Genomic DNA, 19,827 nt, shown 5'->3' on the forward strand with positions numbered 1-19,827 from the left:
ACAGACAATAGTGTGGTGAAGGCCTGGGAGGGGTGGGTGCAGGTTAGAGGGGGTCAATGGGGATTAAAAAAGGGGGGTATACCTGTAATATTTTCAACAATAAAGATACATATTTTTCAAAATCTGTAGGATTCCACTCTCAAAATCAAATTATAAAAATTGTCCATTCTTTTTCGTAACTGTGTGTCTTAGTTCCATTTCTGATGATTGACTTGTTCCTCCTCTTAAGTAACTATTTTTCTTCTAATTATAAAAGTATATATGCTCACCTAGCTGGTGTAGCTCAATGTTTGGTTGATCGTCGACACATGCACTAAGAGGTCACTGGTTAGATTCCCGGTCAGGGCATATGCCCTGGTTGCAGGCTCGATCCCCAATAGGGGGCGTGCAGGAGGCAGCCAATTAAACTGTCTCTCTGATCAATGTTTCTATCTCTCTCCCCCTTCTCCCTCTCCCTTCCTCACTCTCTAAAAATCAATGAAAATATATATTTTTAAAAAGTAATAAATAGGAGAACCAAGATGGTGGAGTAGGTAAACACCTGTACTCGCCACCTCCCACAACTACATCAAAATTACAACTAAAATACAGAACAACCATCATTCAGAACCGCCTGAAAGCTGGCTGAATGGAAGTCCTACAACTAGAGAAGTAAAGAAAAAAGCACAGGGAGACTGGTAGGAGGAGCAGAGGCACGGGAATGGCTGGTCTAACACCAATTTATGCTGTTTTTTAATACCCCAACCCAGGGTTCCAGAGCTGGAATGAGAAGTCCCCATAACTTTGGGCTGTGAAAGCCAGCAGGGATTGGGGCTGAGTGACATGGAGGCTGCTAGAGATGCAGGTGTTCCTTATAAAGGGCCGGCGTACAAACTGACAAGCTCCTGCTTCCTCTGAGCTCCAGAGCTGGATGCCGGGTGGAGGCTCTGGGAGACCCAGACACATACAGGGAGGAACTGGATTATCTGGCAACAGGGCAGGAACTTGGAGGCGGCTTTCTCCCAGACAGGGGTGCTCCCAGGGGTCATTTGTCTCTGCATTTTGACTGCTTTCCTGTGTTTGTTTCTACGTATTAGACAGAGCTACTATGTCTCCTTGAGTTGGTAGAATGGCCTTGTATAGTAAGTGCACCCCTGTGTGGCCTGTGTACTCAGTTTTATAGTTGAGCCTTGATTGCTCTTCGTGTCAATCAAGGGCTGGGACCTCCCCCGTGGCAGGGCTGATTGGCAGGTATATCTGTTTGCTCTGCCCTGGTGATTCCCTGAGACCCCGGCCCATCCAATTTGCAGCCCCACCCAAACCGTTTCCAGCAGCTTTTCCATATGAATGGCCTGTACTTGCTCAGGCTTCAGACTTTGCTGAAATATCTCAAGCAAGCTGCAACTGGTTCAGCATGCCCCAAACCTATCAATAAAAGGTACAAAGCTTCAAACCATAGCAGGTTACAACTCTACATATCCATAAGCAACACACTCAACAGGCAGACTCAGGGAGCACCAAAGCCCCACTGAAGCAAGTCCTGCTCCATAGGCGTGTTTCTTGCACAGCAGCTCTCCCACTGTAGTTGCTGCTGGTCCTCACAGCCAATTGGAATGGAAGTCAATTCCTCCCAGGGACACGAAGAGCAATCAAGGCTCAACTATAAAACTGAGTACACAGGCCACACAGGGGTGCACTTACTACACAAGGCCATTCTACCAACTCAAGGAGATATAGTAGCTCTCTCTAATACGTAGAAACAAACACAGGAAAGCAGTCAAAAATGCAGAGACAAAGAAACATGTCACATATGAAAGAAATGGAAGCAAACAAACTGATACAGAGTTCAAAATCATGGTTATAAGGTTACTCAAGGATCATCATGATAGCTTCAAGGGACTTAGTAAGTTATTCAAGGATCTTACTAAGGTCCAGATATCAAGCATACACTAACTAAAATATACATAAAAAATAAAAATGGCAGCAGAGTAGGAGGATGCAACACAGATGTGCTCCCAGGAACAAGCTGGAATTATAACTGAAATATGGAAAGGCTTCCTGAATAATCAATGGAAAACTCACAGGTAAGAACCCTGATACCCAAGGACCGAAGGTGAAGATGGCATAGAGACTGATAGGAGGGGCGGAGGCATGAAAGGGCTGGCTGGGCACCCACAGACGGCAACTGAAGTCCTGGAGAGATATCTCAGCTGTTGGGGGAGGGAGGGTGCCACTGAGAACTCCAGGATCTAATCCTGAAGCTGGGCTCCCCAGCAGAAAGCACCAAACTGAGGAGGGTACCCACAGGAAGTGGCAGCTTAAAGTTCGGGCATCCTTTTAAAGGGCCAATGCACAAAAATTCCCTGTGGAGTCACCCACCTTGTGCTCTGGCAGAGGAAGGATGAAGTGGACCAAAGTTGTGAGAGCAGAACCCAGGACTGGAGTCTCGGGGGATAGAGCTCAGAAGGCAGACATGCCAGGTTTCCGGGGCTGAGTCATTCCCTCACACAGCAGAGGACATCTTTCCCACATAGACATCTGCCTTGACTGGGGGAAAGATGTCTTGACACACCCTATTGGAAAACACCTTGCCCTGAGGCCACTTATGAGATTAAAACTGACAATTAGCCCCCAGGCAGAAGCAACTGCCCCACCCTGTTGAAAAAAAAACTCTCACCACACCTGAGGACGATTGCCTGGGGCAATTCAAATCAGAATCCTTAGTCTGTAGACAGAGGTGGTCTCTGGAAGCTTTGAGTCTTTGCTTGATCCAATTAGTCAGAAACAGCCTTTAACACTGTCCTGCACTAGAGATTGAGAGGTATAGAGGATCTACCTAAAACACAGTCACAAACCCAAACAGACAACCAAAATGAGGAAACAAAGAAACAACCCCCAAATGAAAAAACTAGTGAATTCTCCAGAAAAAAAGATAAATGAAGCAGAGATAAGAAATTTATCTGACACATAGTTCAGAGTAATGATGGTAAAGTTGCTCAACAGCATGAAAAAAGATATAGTAATTATGAAAAAAGAACACTACGAGATAAAGAATGACATAACACAAATAAAGAACACATTGGAAGGAATACACAACAGATTAGGGGAAGCTGAGAATCGAATCAGTGAATTAGAAGACAGAGTAGAAAATATCACTCAATTAGAGAACCAAAAAGAAAAAAACAATTAAAAAACAAGAGGACAGCTTAAGGGAGCTGTGGGACAATGTGAAACGTAACAATATTAGAAAATGTAGTATCAGAGAAGCAGAAAGGGAGAAAAGAATAGAGAAGGTGTTTGAAGAAATAATGGTAGAAAACTTCCCTAACCTGGTAAAGGAAAAAGTCACAAACGTTCAGAAGGTATAGAGAACCCCAAACAAGAAGAACCCAAACAGACCCACACCCAGACACATCATAATTAAAATGCCAAAAATTAAAGACAGAGAGAATCTTAAAGGCAGCAAGAGAAAAGAAAACTGTTACCTACAAAGGAGTTCCCATAAGGCTGACATCTGATTTCTCATCAGAAACTCTACTGGCCAGAAGGGAATGGCATGAAGTACTCAAAGTAATGGAAAACAAGGACCTGAGACCAAGATTACTATATCCAGCAAGACTACCATTCAAAATCGACAGTCAAATAAAGAGCTTCCCAGACAAAAAAAGGCTAAAGGAGTTCATCACCACCAAGCCAGCATGACAAGAAATGCTAAAGGGATTGCTGCAAGAGATTCCTGAGAAGAAGAAACAGAGAGAGAAACATAGCCACACAGAATTAAAATGGCTATAAATAAGTACCTCTCAATAATAGCCCTAAATGTAAATGTATTAAATGCTCTAATCAAAAGGTGTAGGGTAGCTGAATGGATACAAAAACATGACCCAACTATATGCAGTCTACAAGAGACACACCTCAAAACAAAAGACCCACACAGGATGAAAGTGAAGAGATGGAAAAATTTTTCCCAGCAAATGGAAAAGGAAAAAAAGCTGGAGTAGCAATACTTATATCTGACAAGTAGACTTTATTTTTTTTTTAATCTTTATGTTCCTTTATTGGAGCAAGATTCCTGACCACTATACAGTGATGTATTCACAAAACAGAGACCTGGACAGAAATTACATACTATCCATCTAGATAGGTTTTATTACACTTTGCCTATTGATGGAATAGTTCCACTAACAAAAATTACAATAGAGAAATGTCAATTCTGAATAAGATCCTACAGGTTCTGCTGATTCTCCCATCGAGTGGCAGGGCTCAAGCCATCATTAGGAGAGAATTTTATTTTAAAAGTGTCATCTTAGACTGCAGGGATGTCCATTAAACATCACAATTAACATGCCAAAGGACAAGCCATGTTGTCAAAATGCCCACTTAACCCACCCAAATATGACAAACCCACCCTTTGCTGATCTTCTATAACCCCTCTTTTTTTAAGTTTTTTTTTCTTTTTTTTAAACAAGAGAAAGTAGACAGATACATGTTGGTAAATGCTAACTGTCCATATTCACATAGAGACAGTGTAATCTCTGAGCCCAATATACAGAGAAAGGAGGAAAATAGCAAGAATTCTATGCACTAGTACACAGGGGACTAGCATCCTCCAGCTCCCAGCAGAGCTAAAGGAGCAGAAGGTTTTTCTTTTTTCCCACAGAGCATGGTGGTATTGACTCCATTAAGTTTTTCTTGAGACAGGAAGGGATAAAAATGAATTTGGAACAGAAAGCGGCAAAGATTCTTTTCCCACTGTATTCTGCTCAAGGTACATCCACCCCAAATAAGGTGAGAACCATGGTGTAAAGGAGAGAAGAGAAAAGAGACCTCAAAAACAGGGCGCAAGAGGGAGAAAAAAAGACAAAGAAAAAAAAGTCTGCAACTTGCTCCCAGGGACTGGAGAAAATTAAAAAGGGTTGGAATCCATCAGTGTTCATTAGTTGTCTTCTCCTTCATCTTCCTCTCCTTCTTCCCCCTCATCATCACCTTCATCTTCTTCACCTTCATCCATATCACCTTCTTCATCAATATCTTCTTTCTTCCTTCTTCCTTCTTCCTTCTTCCCCTTCCCCTTTCCCTTCCCCTTCCCCTTCTTGATCATCCATGTCAGGAACCAAGTAGTACTGTAATGGATTTGGCCAAATGTCATCTTTAATGACTTCTCCTGACTCATCTGCACCTGCATCAGAATGGTCAGTAAACCAGGTAAAGAAGCTTTCTGGTTCCTCATGCTATCTCTTCCTGCTGGCTTTATTCTTTGTCAAATCCTTTCCAGATTTCCATTTGATTTCAGTGGACTTTGAAGATGGATCACCACTCTCATTCAGATAAAACTCTTCAGAAAAAACTTTATTTTCAAAGTAAGGATTTTCATCAAAATAAAAATCTATTCTGTAACCTGATTTAATATCTTCAAATTCTGTCTCTTGAACTCTTGTCAAATAATGCAGCACCTCTTCATCCTCTTCACCTGGCAGTGCAGACACTTGAGGATGGTTGACAAATGTTGTTACCCAAAAATTTGGGATTTTGGCGATCAATTCTGACCTCTTCTGAAAAAATGGTTGGCGGAGTTTGTTATATTTATGTTCTACTTTCAAAAATCTCCTTACTGGCTTGTTTAAGTCTCTATTTCATTTTGTACTTCATCAATATGTTCAATCATTTCTTACTGTTCTTTTTCTCCCTTTGGCACATCCTGAGGGGTCAGCTTCTTCTCCAGCTTGGGGGTTGGAGGCAGTTTCGGTTTCTTTGTTTGAGGTGGAAGTGAGGACTGGCGTTTGGGGGCCATGCTGTGAGGAAAGTCGGAGGATCTGATCGCTGGGAAGTCGCCAGTCTCGAAGGCATGCTGAGCACTCCAAAATAGACTTTAAAAGTATCATGCTAAGCAAAAAAACCCAGTCAGGGAAAGATAAATATCATATGATCTCACTCATTTTTTTAATATAATGAGCATAAACTGATGAACAAAAATAGAGCCGGGGGGGGGGGGGAATATACTAGAATATAATAGAAGTAATTTTGTTATTTGCAGATTTTTAATATTTCCTACAACCTTTGTGCTATCATACTATATTAGTATAGTTTTGGTAATATTATACTTAAAATCCTTTTAGTCTTGAAATATTAATGTTTATTGCATGTAATATTAAAAAAAAGAATACTATACAGGGATTCAACAGTAGAGTAAAGGGTTCTGTGAATCAACAATTTTTAATATGAGAAAGCAAAAAATACCCAATCAGAAGAGCAAAAAGTATGAAGATAGTTTAAAAAGCCTCTGAGACAACTTCAAACATACCAACATTCACATTTTGGGAGTGCTAGAAGAAGAAGAGAGAGAGCAAGATATAGAAAACCTATTTGAATTAATAATGACAAAAACTTCCCCTACCTGGTGAAAGCGATATACTTACAAGTCCAGGAAGCACAGAGAGTCCCTAACAAGAGGAACCCAAAGAGGCCCACACCAAGACACATCATAATTAAAATGCCAAAGATTAAAGACAAAGAGAGAATCATATAAGCAGCAAGAGAAAAGCCATTAGTTACCTATAAGGGAGTGCCCATATGATTGTCAGCTGATTTCTCAACAGAAACTTTGCAGGCCAGAAGGGAATGGCAAGAAATATTCGAAGTGATGAATAGCAAGGACCTACAACCAAGATTACTCTACCCAGAAAAGCTATCATTTAGAATTGAAGGTCAGATAAAGAGTTTCACAAATAAGAAAAAGCTAAAGGAGTTCGTCACCACCAAACCAGTATTACATGAAATGTTGAAGGGTATTCTTTAAGAAGACGAAGACGAAGGGAAAAGAAGATAAAAAATATGCAAGAAAATGGTAATAAATACATATTTATCAACAACTGAATCTAAAAATCAAAATAAACAAACAAGAAATCTAAGGAACAAAATAAACTGGTGAATGAAATAGTATCAGAGACATGGAAACATGGAACAGACTGACGAATCTCAGAGGGAAAGGGCTGGGAGGTTGGAAGAGATTAACCAAAGATCTTACCTATGGACACAGAAAGTAGGGTGGTGAAGGCCTAGGGCCCGGTGGGAACCAGATAGAGGAAAGCAATGAGGGGCAAAAAAAGGGAGACATCTATAATAATCTCAACAACAAAAATTTAAATATATATATATATATATGTATATATGTACATTAAAAACAGTTTGAAAACAGAAAAAAAGCAAAAGTATTAAATGTTTTTATCTCAACACCCAGTGGTATTTTTAAATGTTGCATCAAGCTGCATTTTTTTAAAAATATATATTTTATTGATTTTTTACAGAGAGGAAGGGAAGAGGGATAGAGAGTTAGAAACATCGATGAAAGAGAAGCATCGATCAGCTGCCTCCTGCACACCCCCTACTGGGGATGTGCCTGCAACCAAGGTACATGCCCTTGACTGGAATCGAACCCGGGACCCTTCAGTCCACAGGCTGACGTTCTATCCACTGAGCCAAACCGTTTAGGGCAAACTGCAATATTTTTTTTAATCCTTACCCGAGGATATGTTTTTATTGATTTGAGAGAGAGAGAGAGAGAGAGAGAGAGAGAGAGAGAGACACACAGAGGAAAAAAAAACCTTGATGAGAGAATCATTGATCAGCTGCCTCCTCCACACCCCCACAGGATCAAGCCAGCAACCTGGGCATGTACCCTGACCAATAATTGGTTCATAGGTCAATGCTCAACCACTGAGCCACTCTGGCCAGGCAAAATGTTTTTGTTTGTTTTTTTGTATAGATAATGGAAACAGTAAACATTTGGGAAAATGGTTAGAATTTAAAACTATCAATACCTTCACAATGTATTATTTAGTCAAATTATATAAACATTCTTTTGTCTTCCTTTTTAAAACTATTCCACTGATAAAATAATCATGTCTATACAAAGTCAATTTTCACTTTTGCTTTTCATGTTTTTTAAGTTTCATAAGATAATCAGCCTCATGTCTTTCAACTCAGACTTCACAAAAAGGGGAACTTTGCACTCCAGCTCTACCATTTTTAAGCACACAAAGGATACAATGTACGATGAATGTCCCTGTGACTATCACACTGAAGAGGCATAGAGTTCAGGCACTCAAAGAGGAGGAGGACAATCTGACATGCTGTAAATAACATGGACCATGGAGTAAGACCATCTGAGATCAGCCTCAGCTCTGTGACTTCTTGGCTCCTGGACCCTAATCAAGTTCTAGAAACTTTACTTACATTGTCTGCAAAATGGCAAAAATATCACTCAACTCACTTTATTGTAAGCAATAAGTTAAGTAAGTATACAGAAAATGTTGGCCTGAGGCAAATCCATAAATACTATTGGTTCTCTCCATCCTTCTCTATTTCATTGTTAAAGAGATGTTCTCTGAAAACATACCGGTTGAAGTTAATGTCTGGGTAACTGGAATACTCCGATTTCATCTTCGCATTTCGACGTGGAAATGTGCAGAAGAACGCATTAGCTAAAAGGCTGGCAATCTGTTCCTGAGACATTGTGATGGAATGATTCATCTTCTGTTTCAGGAGTGGTATTGGCTGATTGAGGAAACAAAAAATACAGACAAGAAGTGCAATAATTAGCTTAGCAATTTCAAAAGCAGAGGCACCAAATGACATTTACTAAATTAAGGTAGGAAAAATTACAAGCCATTCTTGAATTCTTAAATCAACAGTAATACCATTAGAAATATATACTTGTTTGACTGGAGATTTCTAATCAATAATGATGATAGTGAAGAGAACACGAAAGTCATTACTTATTAGTGAAAAACAAAATTGCTTTGGCAAGAAATAAAAACACACTGACCATGTAATAAAAAATTAAAACAGAAAAAGACCAAGATGGCAGCATAGGTAAACACCGGAGATGGCTGCCTCGCACAACCACTTCAAAAATACAACTAAAAGACGGAACGGACATCATCCAGAACCACAGGAAGGCTGGCTGAGTGGAAATTCTACAACTAGAAGGAAAGAGAAAAGCATATCGAGACTTAGAGGAGGTGCGGTGCGGAAGTAAAATACAGAGGTAGAGAGGCGTATGCGGAGAGGGCTGGCGGCTGAGGACATGGTTGTCTTTTTCAATCGGGAGGGAGTCTCAAGCTCTGAGCTCCAGTTCCGGGTAAGTCTCTGGGAACCCAGACTCATACGGGAGAAACAGGACTGTCTGGCACCGGTCGGAACTCGAGGGCAGCTTTCTCTCAGAGGTGCTTGCAGCGATTGCCGGGACACTGAGAAGCAGGGCCTCTGAGGGCAGGACTGAGAGCAGCCATAACTGCTCACTCTGCCCTGTTGAACCCCTGGGACCCCGCCCAAGCTGTGCACGGAGACTTTTGCATATGAAAGGCCTGGCCCTTTGCAATCTGATAATTACCTAACAAACTGCAGTTGGCCCAAGGCCGCAGGGCAACTTGCATTGCGTCACAGCTGGCTCCTGCTGGGTAGCCTCGGGCCAAGGCTAGATTAGCACCTCCTTAGAAATCCAGGAGCCAGTGTGCCCGGTGGTCAGAGTGGGACCATCCAGATTGCAGCTCCTCGGATCCATAAAGGACACACTCAGGGGGCAGACTCAGTGAGCACCAAAGCCCCACTGAAGCAAGTCTTGCCCCAGAGGGGTGTCTCCAGCACAGAAGTTCTCCCACTGCAGACACAGCTGATTCTCACAGCCAATTGGCCTGGAGGTCAATCCCTCCCAATGTTACCTACAACAATCAAGGCTTAACTACAACAAGACTGTGCACAAAGCCCACAAGGGGGTGCACCAAGAGTGTCTACCTCAGATAACTGGGGAGGCTGAGCCACTGGGCCCTATAGGACACCTAGCACAGAAAGCCACTCTATCGACACAGCGAAGCATAAAAAAATGCGGAGACAAAGAAACAGGACACAAATGACAGAAATGGAGGAAAGCAAACTACTGGATATAGAGTTCAAAACCACACTTTTAAGGTTTTGCAAGAATTTTCTAGAAACCACCGATAAACTTAATGAGACCCTCAAGAAATCTAATGAGACCCTTGAGGTTGTGATAAAGGACCAACTAGAAATTAAGCATACACTGACTGAAATAAAGAATATTTATACAGACTCCCAACAGCAGATGAGAGGATCGCAAGAATCAAGTCAAAGGTTTGAAATATGAAGAAGCAAAAAACACCCAACCGGAAAAGCAAAATGAAAAAAGAATCCAAAAATATCAAGATAGTGTAAGGAGCCTCTGGGACAGCTTCAAGTGTACCAACATCCAAATTATAGGGGTGCCAGAAGAAGAGAGAGAGCAAGATATTGAAAACCTATTCGAAGAAATAATGACAGAAAACTTCCCCTACCTGGTGAAAGAGACTTACAAGTCCAGGAAGCACAGAGAACCCCAAACAAAAGGAATCCAAAGAGGACCACACCAAGACACATCATAATTAAAATGCCAAGGGCAAAAGACAAAGAGAGAATCTTAAAAGCAGCAAGAGAAAGACAGCCAGTTACCTACAAGGGAGTACCCACATGACTGTCAGCTGATTTCTCAACAGAAACTTTGCAGGCCAGAAGGGAATGGCAAGAAATATTCAAAGTGATTGAAATAAGCCAGTCAATGAAGGAAAAATACCACATGATCTCACTCATTCATGGATAATAGAGACCATTATAAACTTTTGAACAATAATAGATACAGAGGCAGAGCTGCCTCAAACAGATTGTCAAACTGCAGCGGGAAGGCCGGGGAGGGTTGGGGGGCAGGAGGGAGGGGGGTAAGAGATCAACCAAAGGACTTGTATGCATGCATATAAGCATAACCAATGGACATAAGACACTGGGGGATAGGGGAGGCTAGGGGACTATCAAGGGCGGGGGGGGGGGGGGGGAAGGACACATATGTAATACCCTTTGTAATACTTTAAGCAATAAAAAAAATAAAAAATAAATAAATAAATAAATAAATAAAACCAAAGTGATGAATACCAAGAACCTACAACCAAGATTACTTTATCCAGCAAAGCTATCATTCAGAATTGAAGGTCAGATAAAGAGCGTCACAGATAAGAAAAAGCTAAAGGAGTTCACCACCAAACCAGTATTATATGAAATGCTGAAAGGTATCCTTTAAGAAGAGGAAGAAAAAGGTAAAGATACAAATTATGAACATCAAATACACATCTATCAACAAGTAAATCTAAAAATCAAGTGAATAAAAAAATCTGATGAACAGAGTTAACTGGTGAATATAATAGAATCAGGGGCATAGAAAGGGAGTGGCCTGACTATTCTTGGCGGGGAAAGGGGTGTGAGGGTGCGGGAAGAGACTGAACAAAAATCGTGCACCTATGGATGAGGACAGTGGGGGGGGGGGGGCGGCGGAGGGTGAGGTGGGAAACGGGTGGAGGGGAGCTATGGGGGGAAAAAGAGGAACAACTGTAATAATCTGAACAATAAAGATTTAATAAAAATAAAGTTAAAACAGCCCTTTCTGGTTTGGCTCAGTGGATAGAGCATCGGCCCATGGACTAAAGGGTCCCAGGTTCGATTCTGGTTAAGGGCACGGTTGAGAGCACGTACTTCAATTACAGGCTGGATCCCAGCCCTGGTCGGGACATGTGTGGGAAGCAACGAATTGATGTGTCACTCTCACATCAATGTTCCACTCTCTAAAAATTAATGGTCCAGCTGGGGTGGCTCAGCTGTTGAGCCTCAACCCAGGATCTAAGAGGTTGCCGTTTCGATTCCCAGTAGTGGGCGTGCAGGAGGCAGCCAATTGATGATGTTCCTCTCTCATCAATATTTCTATCTCTCTATCCCTCTCCCGTCCTCTCTCTCTAAAAATCAATAAAAACATGTTAAAAAAAATAAATGAGTAATTAAAAAAAAAAAAAACAATGGCAGAATATCCTTGGGTGAGGATTAACAAAAATATTTTTAAAAAACGATGAAACAGAAAAATGCAATTTTGACTTTAACTATTAATGCAGATGCAAAATTTTGTTCTCATGTATATTAAAGATTCCTGGACAAAGCAATTTTTCTCTTTTAGTCCAAAATAAAATAATCGAAAAAAATAATTCAATAAATAAGTCTTTTCCTTCTAATTCTGAATCACACTTCACATTGGCAATCTTTATAAGGCTCAAATCTAATTTTATTATAGCAATTAATAGACTATATGTATACAAACTTACATATAACTTGTAAGAAGATAGACATTTATCTAATCATTCCAAATCAAGGAAGAAACGGGACATTTTACCTTCAAAATTTTGATGTCTGAAATGCCTTCTAGTTGTACCAAACTCAAATTTATTGACCTTTTAATTCCAGTATAATATACGGGACCTGATTATTGTATCCAATAGGCTTTATTCTATTCTAAATATTTAAACGATGTGTTTAAAGACATAATGGTAAAAGGAAAGACCAATTGCCAACATCTCTTTTACGTATCAATAGTGAATTCCAAAATATTCCAGGGGATGCTTTTCCTTCTCCTTTCAGTCAGAGCCAGAACTAAGAATCCTGGATGCCTGCCTTAACCACAAACCAGTATGCACGGAGAACTATTTATCACATCTCATAATAAACATCAGAAATGATACTGAGGAAAGGCAGGCAAGACAAAACTGCAATACTCTAAGAATTAACTTTATAGAAAATACCTATCATTGCTAGAATAAGAGTTTGCTAGAAAAAGGAAAGGTTAAACTTGTAGCTCAACTATTTCTTTAGAAAAAAACACAAAAACTAAGCAAGAGAAACGTAAAGAATTTATTTTCACTTCAGTATCCAAAATTCTCTCTCCTTTTAGGCCTTCGCAATCTCTATATCTGAGAAAGAGGAAATAGCGCATATTGATCTCCATTTCCCAGCCTATACATTTATTTACAATCCAGCAATAAGTTTAGAAAAGGTAACAATGTGTCAATGGTTTAAAGCAAACTGGTACTTGTTTTTAGTAAAAAATGAGATTTTAACTACCATTTAACAAGTTACTCACAAGTACTATTTTAAAAATTAATGGTAATATTTTAGGCTTAACAAACACAACCATTTCTTGTTCTCCTAGTAACCAAGCAGTATAATTTTAAATAGAATAGATGGTTTCTGCTCTTTTGGTGAGGAGAAATGCCTGAAAGCTCATTTGGGGAAAACCAGAGGATGTAAATCTTACTGTCAAGCTCTCAGCTAAGTAAGAGACTGATTAACATAAAGATCTTTCCCACAGTGCATGTCTAAAATTTGTTTCTTTTAATTTTCTTTTTATAAATATAATGTACCATTTAGATTTGGTCCAGAGAATGTTAATGTGATATAAATAATTAAATAACAACATATGCAACTTAACATGTTAACTTTTACTGCAGAGATTTACATTTCAGAAGACAGGGCACAGAATTGAAGTGTTCTCCCCATTAACACAGTTATTTTAAATCAGGACAAAAAGTTGGGAACCACAAGTATGGTTTTGGTCTACCAAGTGATTTGTAATAGCTTATATGTATTTAAATATATATATTAAAAGGCATATAAAAATATGAAAACGATCTCTCCTGAAACATGAGGGGAAGAGAAGTTTAAGTGATTTATGTCTAAAGGCTATATACTGTTAATTATGAACTAAATATTGAATTCAAAAAGCATTTAATTATGTGGAATCTAAAGAACAATATAAAAGAGCAAACAAAACAAAACAGACTCATAGATACAGAGGACATACTGATGGTTGCCAATCGGGAGGAGGTTTGGGGAACTGGGTGAAAAAGGTGAAGGGGTTAACAAGTACAACTTGGTAGTTACAAAACAGTCACGGTAATGTAAAGTACAGCACAGGGAATATAGACAATAATACTGTAATAACTATGTATGGGGCCAAGTGGGTACTGGAAATATTGGGGGGGAGGGCAATACTTTGTAAAGTATATGACTGTCTAACAACAATGTTGCACACTAGAAACTAAATCAAAATAATACTGAATGTAATCTGTAATTAAAAAATAAAAAATAGTCCTGCCTGGGATGACTAGTTGGTTAGAGTGCTGGCCAACACACAGAAGGGTCTCAGGTTTGATTTCTGGTCAAGGGCACGTACTTGGATTGCTGCTTCGATCCCTGACCCAGTTGGGGTCTATGCGGGAGGCAACCAATTAATGTGTCTCTCTCACATCAATGTTTCTCTCTCTATCTCCTCTCTCCCTCTCTCCCTTCCACTCTCTCTAAAAATCAATTTTAAAAAATGCCCTTGGGTGAGAATTAACAAAAATAATAAAATTTAAAACAATAAAAAATAAATAAAATAAAACCACATCTAATTAAGCACCATGTTAAACTTGGGGACACCAAGAACATCTCCATGGAAGAACATAAATTACAAACGCATGTGCTAAATATGATTTGCGTGCTACAGAGGGATTAGATTTGGCTGGGAGAGGTAGAGAAGGTTTTGCAGGGGAAATAAAAACTAGAGCAAAGAGGTAGTGAAATTTTACTAGGTAAAGAAAAAAGCAAGGAGGGAAAGAAAAAAGAGTAATCATGAAACATAAGCAAGCAAATACAGGCATACCTTGTTTTATTGAGTTTTGCTTTATTGAACTTTACAGATAACTTGTTTTTTATAAATTGAAGGTTTGTGGAAACCCTGTGTCCAGCAAGTCTATTGGCACCATTTTCCCAATAGACTCATATAATGGTTAGCATTTTTTAGCAATAAGTATTTTATAAATAAGGTATGTACATTATTTTCTTAGACGTACTACTACTGCACATTTAATAGACTACAATATAGTGTAAACATAACTTTTATATGCACTAGAAATCCAAAAAGTTCATGTGACTCACTTTATTGTAATATTCACTTTATAATGCTCATTTTATCGCGATACTAGAGGCCCTTTAGCAGTCTGAGAGCCCTCAGGGGATGTCCCGACAGATGGCTTACAGATGGTTTTAGCCCACGGAGCGGGGCTTAAGCCGTCTGCCATAGCGCTGCCACGGAGGCAGGAGAGGCTCCTGCTGCTGCGCTTGCCAGCCATCAGCCCAGCTTGTGGCTGAGCAGCGCACCCCCATGTGAGAGTGCACTGACCACCAGGGGGCAGCTCCTGAGTTGAACGTCTGCCCCATGGTGGTCAATGCGTGTCATAGCAACCAGTTGTTCCACCGTTAGATTGATTTGCATATTAACCTTTTATTATATAGGATTTGTTTTATTGCAGTGGTCTATAACCAAACGTAGTATCTCCAAGGTATGCCCAAAACTTCTAATATAAACAACCAGATGAGTTTTACAATATATTTATCCTGCCCAATAGAAAAACTTATTTTAGACACAATGCATTAATGAGGTAAAATTAAAGTTACATAAAATTGGAAATATCACAGTGAAATGCTAACAAATACAGCACATTCAATGGATCTCAACTGAAGGTGGCAGCATGGCCCACAGGCATCTGGACATATTTGTGTTTTGGGTTGTTGTATTTTGTGTCCCAAGGACTATACTTATAGTTTTTGGGGTACCCCAATGACAGAATGAAATGTGAGACCATCCTATACATTCAGAAACTGTTTCACCCAAAATGTCCTCAGGGCCTCTGTGGAGCAATAGTGTTCAGCATCCAGGCAGAAAGGGGGCTAGCCCTAGGAGTAAAAGACAAAGGCAAATGCAAACCACTGCTGTGGGAAATATGGGGAGAAAATCATGAAGACTAACCAACAACCTCTTGTGAAGGTTTGAAAATATGTTTGCAAATTCTTTGACAAATCCTTCTTTAAAGAAGTAGAGTTTAATTACCATCTCCTTGCGTGTGGGCTGGATTTAGCAACTAATTTCTACTGAATAGAAAAGTAGCAGAAGTGGTATTAGGCGCCTTTAAAAAACTAAGTCATAAAAGGCACTAACACTTCCTTGCACTCTCCCTTGAGTAGCTTATTCTGGGGAAGTTAGCAACCATGTCATGGGGACACCCAATCAGCTTATGGACAGGCAGCCCCATAAGGCAGTAAATTTTAAAGCAATTTGTTACATAGAAATAAACAATTACTAGTAAAAAACTCCAGACAAAATAGAATATTACCAGATTATTTCCTCTATTTTTAAAAGTTAAGAAAATACCATGGCTCATTTGTTATACAACATGCCACTTTGGGGTGGGGGAGAAATGAGTGAGGAATAAGCCATTTGGAAGATAAAATGTTCTAAATCCATTAGTATGTTTTGAAATAATAACTACTGGGTTGTTGTTTTTTTAAGTTAGAGACAATTTAAAGAAAAAGATAAATAGAAGTATGAGTAAGCAAACTTCAACAGTGTAAACTGAAGCTCAGAAATTGAATGCTGCATTTTTAATGTCCTTTTGTAGCAGTCTCCTTAGCCTCTAACCTTTTCTAGCAAAAGCATCATACTCTTTGGCAACAACTATTTCCCATCTTTCTCTTCTGCCTCTTTGACTTTGGCCATTAGAGTTTAATTGTGAGTCACAAGAAAGCTACTAGGAAAGACATTATTTCCACTAACCTGGGTGCAAATATTTGGCAGACAGAGTGCAATTTTCACCATATCGGGCAAAATGGACTGATATAAATGTTGGGCTTCTGCTTCTTCAAGTACCTGAAAACCAATGAAATATGTTATCAGTGATGTTTGTTAAGAACTTAAATTATATACCTGCTTTTCATAGGATCTCACAATAAGGCACTAATAATGTACCATCAAATGCACAAAGGTGAACTTATAAATTCATTTTCAAAATGTATGTAATTCACCATAATGCTCTCTGAAAACTAATATCCCAAATATCAAATATCTCTCATATCAAAATTCACAATCAAATAAAACACAAATAAAAAAAACAGTACATTCTGCCCCTGGTTACGTCAATAAGAAACTGATTGACCATCAAGAACTCTCTCAGAAACCCTCAAGGACCCATCTAGCTTCAATAGTGTAGAATTTAAAACCATCATAAAAGTCACACTCATTATTTCAGAGCATATTATATGTGTCAAATCTAACCTATTAGATAGTAAACAGTGAAGTTTCTGATGACCTTAGAATTTTCCTTTTTCAGGTACCCTTGGAAAGTTAAAACCTTAATTTCCAAATCATAATTTAAAGTACAACAAAGATGACAATCATGGCCTATTGTTATCTTTTATAATTTGCCATTTCTAATAACTTTTAGAAATTACTTTAGGCCTTTTGACACAATTTCACTCTAAATACCAGGATACGCCGAAACCAGTTTGGCTCAGTGGATAGAGCGTCGGCCTGCGGACTGAAAGGTCCCAGGTTCGATTCCGGTCAAGGGCATGTACCTGGGTTGCGGGCACATCCCCAGTAGGAAATGTGCAGGAGGCAGCTGATCGATGTTTCTCTCTCATCGATGTTTCTAACTCTCTATCTCTCTCCCTTCCTCTCTGTAAAAAATCAATAAAATATATTTTTTAAAAAATAATAAAATAAATAAATACCAGGATACTTCTTTAAAAGTTCTGAAGATAACAACACCTTTAATTTGGAAATATAGTCAAGATTAAAGTAAATTATTTATCTACTTGAAATGACACTTGAACTAGAAGCCACCTTTATTATCCAGTCTGACCCTGTCATTATTACAAAGAAAACTGAGGGAAATGAAGTCACCTGATCATCCTAGATTGTGAAGATCAATTAAGCAACTAGTCAGAACTAGTGTTTTTGCCTGTATTCAACAGCTCTCCCCACTTCCCTGTGGGACCAATGTTTGGGATTGATGAGATCATAAATATCTATGAATTTCCTCAGCTATCAAAATATAGATGTTCACAAATATCTATAGATTTCCTTTGCTCTGAGCTGAAATTAAAAATATCCATTCATCTAGACAGGGTTTGTGTGTAAATAGAAAAAGTAACAAACATCATTTATATTCACTCTGGTTTTACAAGGAGTTTCTAACATTAAGAAATGTCTTTATACCAAGACCCTAAAATTTAACCTATGCTTACCCCCTCTTTAAATTAGGATAATGGGAAAACTGAAATTCCAAATGAACAGAAAGATATTTGCAATTCAGGGATATTTTATCTAATAAAGGAGAATATGCAAATTGACCGTCATGCTGTAATGGTCAAGATGGCTGTGCCCACAGGAGAGGCAGGGATTCCATAACACAAGATGACTGCACCCACAGTGGAGGCTGAGTTCCTGTAACGAGCCTTAACGAGCAATCAGCATGGACCTGAGGCTGCATGGTGCTGGGCCGGGGCAGGGGACCTGAGGCTGCAACCCCCACCCGGCAGGGCTTGACAGGGGATCTCAGGCCACGCCCTCCCATCCCAGGGCCGGGCCAGGCGACATGAGGCCATGTCCCCCACCCGGTGGGGCTTGACGGGGGTGGGGCGGGCCGGGTCTGGATCTAACCCAATGGGGGTGGGCTCGCCGGGTCTGGGTCTCACACAATTTTGAGGCGCACATGGGTGGGCGGGGACTTGACTTGGGTTCCTGTGGCGCGCCCCAGACTTTGACAGGAGGAAGATTTTATATACATTTTTACTAATTTTGTTTCATCTCCAACACTTCTATTATAGAGAAAGGGCAATAACAATATTAAAATATTTCCTCTAATTAATTCCCTTTTAATGTGCACGATTTTAGTGCACCGGTCACTAGTATAGATATAGCTATTAATCACAGATATACAGAAAACTAAGCAAGTGAACAATACAAGACAATTATTAATTCTGGAGAAAACAAAAAGTTGTAGAAGAATGGAAATGCAATCATATCTTAAATACAGTGTTTTTACCATCCTACTAAAAAAAGACTATTAATCTAACTACAGTGGGAAAATATAAATAAGCCTTGTGTTATTGGTGATGGGGAAAGTGAATGATAGCTAAATCCTAATCTATAACAGGAAGTTAATAGATGTTAAAAAAAAAAAATAGCTTGCCCTGGCTGGTGTTTTCCAATGGTTAGAGCGTTGGCCTGCACACCGAAGGGTTTCGGGTTGGATTCTCAGTCAAGGACATGCAGGTTCAATCCCAGGTCTCCAGTCTGGGCACATGAGGCTCCCCCCATTCCTTCCTGATGTTTCAAGATTCCATCTTTTATCATTTCCTTTCTGTTTTAAGAAATTCCTTTAAACATTATTTTAGGAGATTCTAATGATAAATTCCCTTCCTTTCCCTTCATCTGAGAATGTCATGAAGAAAGTTTCACTGGGCACTCTCCCTCCAGGGAGCACACCCATGCCATCCCCTTCTCCCTCTCCTTCCCCGACAGGCACATATCCCCTAGCCTCTAAGGGGACCCCATGAGACTTGCAACCAGGGGAGCAAGGGGCAGCAGCAGCTTGTCCCAAGCTAACCCCCTGAACCTGTTCCAAGGCCCTTTTCCCTGACTTCCCAGTGAACCAAAGGAGAACAGCCTAGGCTCTCCAGTTGCTTCTTCTATGCCCTTCCTTATTTCACTTTCCTAAGTATATTTTTTTCCTGTGGTCAATAAATACTTGTATTTTTCACACTCTGTCTCGATTGAAATCTTTCCCTCAAGAAGACAAGAACTGAGGTCTCCCTGTCTCACCAGTAACATCTCTTTGGTGCTGCGGCTCGGATTGCACCAACCAAAGTCTGTAAAGTAGATTTGGAGCTGATGAATGTCTTGTGCTTTCTGGAGGTTGTTTCTTGAAAGCACATATCTCCTAAACTCCAGGGGATCCCATTATGCTAAGTGAAATAAGCCAGTCAATGAAGGAAAAACACCACAAGATCTCACTCATGGATAATAAAGACCATTATAAACTTTTGAACAATAATAGATACAGAGGCAGAGTTGCCTCGAACAGACTGTCAAACTACAGTGGGAAAGCC

General features: G+C 39.8%; 1 protein-coding gene and 1 pseudogene across 4 annotated transcripts in view; both read right to left on the reverse strand.

Annotated features, from left to right (window-relative positions):
- PARG (poly(ADP-ribose) glycohydrolase) overlaps positions 1 to 19,827 on the reverse strand; it is a 182,060-nt gene that overhangs the window by 78,450 nt on the left and 83,783 nt on the right. For all 4 annotated transcript variants that reach the window (XR_009448338.1, XM_059662103.1, XM_059662102.1 and 1 more), the window contains exons 8-9: positions 16,490 to 16,582; positions 8,375 to 8,532 (exon numbers count right to left, since the gene is read on the reverse strand). Coding sequence is in view for 3 of the 4 variants with exons in the window: in XM_059662103.1 (XP_059518086.1) it covers positions 8,375 to 8,532; positions 16,490 to 16,582 (251 nt within the window). In the remaining variant the exon portion in view is untranslated. The remainder of the gene's footprint in view (positions 1 to 8,374; positions 8,533 to 16,489; positions 16,583 to 19,827) is intronic.
- On the reverse strand, positions 3,892 to 5,856 carry LOC132214510 (protein SET-like; annotated as a pseudogene).

The sequence above is a fragment of the Myotis daubentonii genome, chromosome 13 (assembly GCF_963259705.1).
Source record: "Myotis daubentonii chromosome 13, mMyoDau2.1, whole genome shotgun sequence".
Taxonomy (NCBI): domain Eukaryota; kingdom Metazoa; phylum Chordata; class Mammalia; order Chiroptera; family Vespertilionidae; genus Myotis; species Myotis daubentonii.